General features: G+C 32.5%; 1 protein-coding gene across 1 annotated transcript; it reads right to left on the minus strand.

Annotated features, from left to right (window-relative positions):
- Positions 1–4796: 4796 nt before the first annotated feature.
- On the minus strand, positions 4797–7300 carry LOC100802487 (serine/threonine-protein kinase OXI1). The gene is made up of 2 exons (XM_003548577.5): positions 6739–7300; positions 4797–5889 (listed from the first exon to the last, which is right to left on the minus strand). The coding sequence occupies exons 1-2, from the start codon at positions 7131–7133 to the stop codon at positions 4980–4982; spliced, it is 1305 nt and encodes a 434-aa protein (XP_003548625.1). The 5' UTR covers positions 7134–7300; the 3' UTR covers positions 4797–4979.
- Positions 7301–8542: the final 1242 nt, after the last annotated feature.

An 8542-nucleotide genomic window follows, 5' to 3' on the forward strand; every position in this document is an offset into this window, starting at 1 on the left:
TTCTTCAGAGATTTCATAGACTTGTTGAGCTTTTGGAAGGAAATATGGTTATGGAAATGAGTAAAAACACTCGCTCCAATAATGGTAATTAGTAAACTGTAAGTTAATGTCCTTTTTATGGGTATAGCTAGAACCTCAAGCATAGTTAGCAACTTAGCATTACTAATATGCATACGTATATATAAACAAAGTAAATACAACAGAGTAACTTTCAAATTTCACTAGTAATTGCTATATTGCTTCTCTATCACAGGTGAAATCCTTGAAGTGATTGATCGAGCTCTTTGTTATAAATAAAATGTTTTTAGTTGTGCAATTAATATTGAAACTATCCAAGGGAATACATACAATGTGACATAGATCACTTTGACATCTAAGGCTTCATTCAAGCTATTGTTCAGCCAATTTAGCTACATGCTCTACTCAATCAAAATGGCTCTAGGATTGAAGACATATCTACCGTAATAATATGTCAAAAGTTGCGCAGATTTTCCTTTTTCTTCTCTACTAGTCCAGGATGTTAGGACAAAAAAAAAATGAAAATTTCCAGCAAAAAAGACCATGTTAAGAGCTAGTTCTCATATGAACATCTTGAAAACAATATAAAGAAAAAATACCTGTAATTTCCCTTCCTGTAACCAAGGTGTTTATGTCATACGTGCCTTCAAATGTGTAAATAACTTCTATGTCACAGAATGCCTGCAAAATTGGAGAACAAAAGCATAAAACATCTGAGGAAACAAATAAAGCATTTTAGTGTCTTTACATATTTTCCTGCTACCACTCTTAAAAACCATTTGCCAAGAATACAACAGTTTAGTTATGATATGACATTGATATATTTTTTAGTTATGATATGACATTTATATATTTTTTCAAAAGTATAGGAAATCAGCTTTGAAAAACAAAGATGAGAAAAACAAAGATACGAGAGACCTGTAAATGTAAACTGCACTTTTTTTATAATTGTTCTAGTCTATCTAAAATACATAGCCCTACTTTGTTTATAGGCAACTACCTAACAGTTATGAAATCCTATTTAATGGTAGCTGGCTAACTAACTAATTAACATTCTTATCCTATTTGTATTTACATAACAATATCCCTTCCCCAAAATAGAACCCTTGTCTTGAACTTCAAATGAGATGGTAAGAGGAAAATCTTCAGTTCAATCCTCAAAAAGTTTTGAAGAACTCTTTCCAAAAATTACTCACAATAATAGGATGCTTATCACTAGTTATCTCTACTAGTGCTCCAAGCAGTCTATAGATTTGATACATGAAGTGCTCACTGCTGAGCAAGTGTTAATGGCTGCTTATGGATGCAAAAGGGCCACAAAATGGGCATACTTTCTCATACAATCAATCAAATAGTATCCTTGCCTTGGTTTTGGCAGTAAAAAAAATTGGGTTGTTTAGACGCTTCTTCTACAGTTAAAGTGTGTGTTTGTATTAATGTTTTGTCATCCATTGCAGACGTTCCTAGGAACCAAGTGTGGCTGCAAGAATTTGTATGATCTCCATTGAATGGAGTTTTAATGAGTAATAAAACACAGCAAAAACTATCAGTTTTTTTGAAGAGTTCTTGGGGGCGAAAGGAACATTCTTGGCTATCCCAGTTGCTGACTTCTCTTTTGGCTAGGTCCCAAGACTCTAATATTTTTAACCTTTTTTTTAATAGAAGGTTACTTGTCCATTTTTTTAACAGAAAGTGAAGCAAGTAGTAGAGTCCCATCAACGGCAAAAGAAACCTGAATTTCCCGATTCGAATGGAAAGAAATAAGAGAAAGCAATCAAAGATTAATTCCAGTATATGAACTTTCAGAAAAGAAGCTGGAGGCACATTCAAATACTACCTTGCCTAATGTCTAGAAATCAAAAGAAAACCAGGACATAAGGTTCAATGCATGCTTAGTTTAGCTTAAATTTTAGGAAGTAATTGTGTTCATTTTTTTTAATTACAAACTATTTTTTTATCACAAAATAGTAATCCAAAAGTACACCTGATCTTGAAAATTGAAACCTGTAAAGTACTAGACAAGCTTAAATTACTAGAAGGCCAAAACTTGGATACATTTTCTTAGCCAAAAACACGTAATTAACTAATTGCATCTAATTTTTGCCCCTCCACAATCCCATAGCCAAATTTTATTAGAGTAACTAATTGGGGTGTAGTTGTTAAGCATCTTTTAGTAAACACTGCATTTTATAATATGTACATCATATATAGGTGGGAATTTTATAATCCTCTTAACAGAGACAAACTTCAACATGTTTCCTAACTAAACTACATATGAAAAAGAGACCAAGCTTACCTCAAACCCAAACAGTGACAATGGCAGTGAGATCTAACAAAATGGCATGAAACTTGAAGCTTTCCTTGTACCTCAATCAGCAATACTGCAACTCAAGACGTATTATTATTATTATCATCATTAAAACATGAACACCCACGAAAACTTAGCATACACGAAGTTGACCTACGTACCTCGCGGAGAAAGCTTTGAGCTTTGAGCACCCACGAGTGTTTCAGCACCCTAGTACCAAGACTGTATGTAGGGTTTTCTTCAAGCCACACTTCCAAAAGCAGTGTAGGGGCTTTTGTGGGTTCGAGCAAAGGGTTTCTGGCAGTATTGAAAACAATGTGGGACAATGTGGGTGTCGAGGGAGCGGTTTCCGATAGATTTCAGGCAGGAGGAGAAAGAGAAGAGTGACTGCAAGGTTTTCGAGCGCGCGGGTTATGAAATGCCAATGTTTTAACTTATAAACATAACAACATCGGTTTTTTAAGGATAACCGATGTTAACTGAATATAGTTAACACCGATTTTGGAAAAATTGATGTTAACATCATATAGGTTACATCGGTTTTTCAAAAAATCGATGTTAAGATCAACTCCTTAACATCAGTTTTGAGAAAACTGATGTTAACTCTATCAAGTTAACATCGGTTTTGTCAAAACTGATGTTACCATATTCATCTTAACATGAAGTAGTTAACATCGGTTTTGCTAAAACTGATGTTAAGTAACTTCATTTAATTATAAAAATGCCACCGCATTTTCGTTAACATCGATTTTCACAATAATTGATGTTAATAGAGCGATGTAGAAAGCCTTTTTTTAGTAGTGCTACGAGTTACCCATGTGAAGAGCAAGACATGTGCATGGAAAAGGCATTTGCTCTTAGTCTTCCTCTTTATTTATTTTTTCTTTTTTATAAAACACATGTATCCTCTGGAAACAATGTTGTTTTATCCGCAATCCTTCGTATTAGTTGATTCATTCGTTAATTGATTCTTTAAACAACTTGAAAAAACTCTAGGAAAAACTTTATATTCTCTATCATACATCATTTTGGCACATTAACTTCTTCTTTTTTACAGAAAGATCACAAGCTTTTTTTTTTTTGGTTGATCAACCTTATATGAAACATAAAAATAGTCAATTAAAAGTTTTAACTCGGACAAATAAAAATATTAGAAACTGTTGTGACGTGAAATCATATATACTCCAAAAATATTCCATCGAATGACATAGTAAAAGTTTACAATTGTGCCGTTTTCATGGAGCAAATTTCAAGTATTTCATTAACGCGTAATTTTATTTAAAATACAAACATATTTCAGCACACCATATAATATTTATCTGTTAATTATCTTGTTAAGTATTTATAAATAAAAAATTAAGAGTCAAAATGCAATTTTTTTTCAACTTTCAATCACTAGAAAAAATCTTCTGCAAAAAAAAAAAGAATCTTCTTGATACTAATAGGTTCCAACAGATTTAATAGATAGTTGGATTCCTTGGGAAACCAAATTAGTATGATTAAAATAAAACAACCGAATCCTTAGAAAATTAATAAATTTATGTTGAGATACCAAAATAAAGTTCATTTGCCCAATAAATACAGATTTTAAGAAAATCTTAATTAGTTTATCTTATTATATTACCTTGTTATTTTTTCACATATATATATATATATATATATATATATATATATATATATCTTTGTCATAAGTAACCACTCATTACTTTGTATAAAAGTTTGAAGCTTGAAAGTGAAACATAAGCCTCTTAGTTATCTCATGGTTTAAGTATGACAGAAAAGTCTATAGTTTGAGAGTGAATTAATTTCAATTATAAAACACTTCATAAATATCTCATTCTATTATAGAGTTATATCCATGAAATATTTATTAGGTAATTACTAAATTTTTATTGATTTTTATAAAATTACTAATAAATAAAAATAATTTTTAAAACTTAATGTGAGAGCTGTTCTCACTTTATTTTAGGTTAATCTTGAAAATAACAAATACACAATTGTTGAACTCAACTAAGGATTCGTACTTAATCCAACCTTATACTTTAGAGGAGTCAATAATCCTTAATAAAATGGTTTTTTTTCCCGGTAAAATGACTACAAACAAAAATATGAAAGGACATTTATGGTGTTTTATGTTTTAATTTCGCAATCAGTCATAGGAATCCTTTTGCTCTTATAAAGCTCCCTGTGTTATCTGGCTTTTGATGGATTAGTCCGAAAATGGATGCCAGTATTTGATCAATCAATCATAGGAAATATTCAGAAAAAGTAAAAAATAAAATAAACATTATGTGATGTTTTCCGAAAATAATCTATCCTAACTTTCAAGATTACATTTCATATATTTGATTATTTATCAGTTTTTTTATTTTATTCTTCCGTGCATAATATTTTTTTTTCAAAAATCAAAGAAATTATGCAAAAATCATGTAAAACATTAGTCAATTAATGGCATTAAATTGAACCATAATTTACAGAAAAAATAGTATAATTAACAACAAACAAAATTAACTAGCTCGTGTATCTCAACAATGGTCGAAATTAATTATATATTAATTAAATTTCAAAAGATATGCACGATCTACAATTAGTTTTTTTTTTTAAGGTGAGATAAGGATCCACATTTAGGCTAATATTAAAAGAATATGTCAACTCAAAAAATCAAAAAATCGTCAATCTTCTCGGTGGGAACATGACTCAATTCATCAACTTTCACCATATTGTTAATATTCTCACCATTATTATTACTATCCTTCTTTTCCAACACCATTTTTGTTTTCTCTCTTCCTCCATCATCACCTGTTGGAAAAAACACCTTGTCCACGAACACTTCCACGTCGCTTTTGCCGAACCCCACTTTGTTCTTGACCTCATTTTCGGGAATATAAGGTGGCCTCACAATGCGCAACACCATGTCCCACTTAACCCCCTTGAAGAAATCATGGCCCTTGATCTCATCAACCCTGATCCGACGGTCAGGATCTTTCTCCAGCAGTTTCCCAATCAAATCCCGTAACGCCGTCTTCTCCCCTGTTAGCTCTGGCTCCTTCGTTAAGATGCGGTAAAACGTTTCCTTCCTATTGGCGCCCTTAAACGGAGTTGTTCCGTACAACATCTCGTACAAAACGATGCCGTATGACCACCAGTCAATGCTGAAGTCATGACCTTTCCCCGAAACTATTTCGGGAGCCACGTACTCTTCTGTTCCTACGAAGGAGTTTGATTTTTCGACTAAGTTGGACTCGATGTGGCGTGCTGAGTTGACGTTGTTGAGTGAGGGCTCCGAGTCCGAGTCGTAGGGTGAGATTACCCAGTTGCAGAATTTGTAGAATCGCGTTAACCAGTGCCTCCTTGTGTGTTTTTTCTCCGAGTTAGGATTCGAGGACGAGTTGTGACTCAATGAGTAAGGGAATTTAGGGTTTAGCTTTTTGGATAGGTCAAAATCGACCAACATTATGTGGCCGTTTTCTTGAATCATCACATTATCTGGCTTCAAATCTCTGTACACTATTCCCAATTTGTGCAAATACTCCAATGCGAGAACCAATTCCGCAGCGTAAAACCTTCACACACAAAAACAAAAAACAAAGGAAAAAAAAATCAGATTCTTCGCTAGCTTATTTTTGTGCTTTGTTTGGTTGGTACCTAAAAAAAAGAAAATAAACACTTTTGTTGTCTTTCACTATTTTAGTAACGTCAATTGTAATTTGTAACATCTTGACATAATTTCCTCCAATTTACGTGATTTCCTCCATAGGAAATTAATTGTTGTTAAGAAAAAGAAAGAAATTTACGTGATTTCCTCCAATTTCCCTCTGGAGTTTAATCGTAAGGCAAAAATTAGAGTAGAACACCAATTTCACAGTTGAATTATTACCTTTTCTCTTGAATCGGTTTTAAAGTAGAATAAAAATAGTTTAAGTAGATCTAACAATATTAAAAAGTATTTTTTTGTTTGCTATTAAAAGTATAAATATTAAAGATTTATTATTATAAATTTTAAAATAGATATTCAATATTTTACAAATTAGTTTAATGAGTTTATTACTTTGTATGTGAATAAGAAGAAAAAGTAATAATTTGAAGAGAAATTAATTTCTATACGTATTCAATAAAATTTTACACCAATACTCTACATCTCAATTTCATTAATTATTACAAAAAAAATATTCATTCTATACACGTAAAACAGATTCCAATTAAAAATTGTCCTTTCATTCTCCACATAGTGATAGAACAAACATACTTAAAAAAAAAATAATTCCTAAACTTAATTTCTGGCTAACCTAAAAGTAAGAAGGAATGAGAGAAAATCACATTCAGAAACAAACAAAATTTCCGAATTCGCAAATTCTCACTTTCCCAACCAAACAGTGTGAAAAAGAAACAAGAGAGAGAATATTTGGAAATACCTGATGGTGTCATCAGAGAACATTTTCTCAGTCTGTTTCTTCCTTAGCGAACGGAGCGTGCCACCGTGACAGTAATCAATGGCGAACCCAACGACCCTATCGGTTTCGAAAACCCCTCTTAACCTAGGCAGAAGCGGATGGTCGAAACGACGCAGCACTTGCTCTTCAAACGACACCCTCGTGTACTCCTCCGTGTCGTTTAACTTCGCCTTCTTTTGAATGATCAGCGCCTTCGATATCACTTTCAGCGCCACGCACTCTTCCGAAGACCGGTCACCGGTCCTCGCGAGGAATACGACGCCCTTGGCGCCGCGCCCCACGGCGGAGACAACTCTCAGGTTTTCCAAATCGAGTGGCTTTGCGTTGTCGCTTTGGCGGCTTCCGCCGTCGTTCATCGTGCGGGTTTACCGGGTACTGGGAGAGGACCGGGCGGGTTTTTTTTTTTTTAAAAAAAAGTTGAGGTTTGAAGATTTGATGTTGCGTTGAGAGAGGCTTTATAGGGTTTGCGCGTGAATGGTGGGTGGATAATTAGATACCCTTTTTTTCCCTTGCTGCACAAGAATTTCATGTGAGTGACTGGTTCTTTATTTTATATGGGGTTGAATTGAAGTAACGTGGTGTTTTGACACGTGAACAAAACGACGTCATTGTTGACGTGTTTTTGTGAAGAAAAGAGCAAAACTGCGGGAACGTGACTAAAACGCGTGCGTTTCTAGATGCTGTAGTGTAGTGTGCGGCACCTATGTATATTGGATTAGTTACTCACAAATTAAAATAAATAAATAAATTATACTATATTTTTTGGAACATAATTTAATAATTATTTATTAGATTTTTAAAAGAAGAAGGAGCTATTAAATACTGCGTTACTCTCCCAAATTTAGGTCAATTTTGCATATATATTTTTGAAATTTAAATATAATCTTTGAATCAGAGATTTTAAAAAAATCAAAATATAGAAAGTAAAAAAAAAATCTTGATTAACAGAACTAAAAAATAATTTTAAAATTTGAGATAAAAAAATAAATTTAACCTTTTTTGATAAAAAACAAACTTTACCTAGATATTGAAGTGCATGTTTATTTATAATTATAAATGTTATTTTTCTTATTTGTTCCTTTAGTGTGTATTGAATGGTTATTTCAAATTATGTCTATTGCAGTGTGTATTAGGGAGTTTAAAGTCCCATCTGAATGAAAAGAAAGTGTTAAATCTATATCTCTAGTTTTAATTATGAAAAATCATTAATAATGCAAATTGTAAAAATGATGGTCTTATGTGATGACTAACATTCTGTTTGATTGTTTTAATATTAAATTTATTAAGAAGCAAATATGTACATGCATTATGAGGTGCTTAGAATGATGCTCAGAAAGGTTGTCTCTGATTGATTGTCAAGATTGAAAAACTCAAAAGATCCCTTGAAACTCATGTGCATGATGAAAAATGTTTCCTCTTAGTACTTGATTTAATTTCGACAAAGTACAACACAACAAGGTCTTACATAGAAGATAAATCAAAGACTACAAATAAAGCATCTAGCATCATAATGAAGTTTCATAAGAGTTTACATTAGAATAATGAAGACCTTGACTCTAAAGACTAAACATTAGAATAAAGTTCAAAATGATAAAGAATCCACCTCAAAGACAACATTATGTCTTTCATATGATACCACACAAACAGAAGACACATCACAAGACTAAAGTTGATAGCATCTCACTTTCCATATGCTACCACACACACTAAGGATACATCATAAAGTGAATCCTAATTGCATTGGAAGATGCAACCAAGTTCAAAA

Source organism: Glycine max, chromosome 16 (assembly GCF_000004515.6).
Source record: "Glycine max cultivar Williams 82 chromosome 16, Glycine_max_v4.0, whole genome shotgun sequence".
In the NCBI taxonomy this organism is placed as follows: domain Eukaryota; kingdom Viridiplantae; phylum Streptophyta; class Magnoliopsida; order Fabales; family Fabaceae; genus Glycine; species Glycine max.

Excerpts from the sequence above, each read along its gene's own strand:
- LOC100802487 (XM_003548577.5), bottom strand. The coding sequence starts at position 7,133 with ATGAACGACGGCGGAAGCCGCCAAAGCGACAACGCAAAGCCACTCGAT. Across the intron at positions 5,890-6,738 it reads TTCTCTGATGACACCATCAG|GTTTTACGCTGCGGAATTGG; the intron begins GTATTTCCAAAT and ends TTGTGTGTGAAG.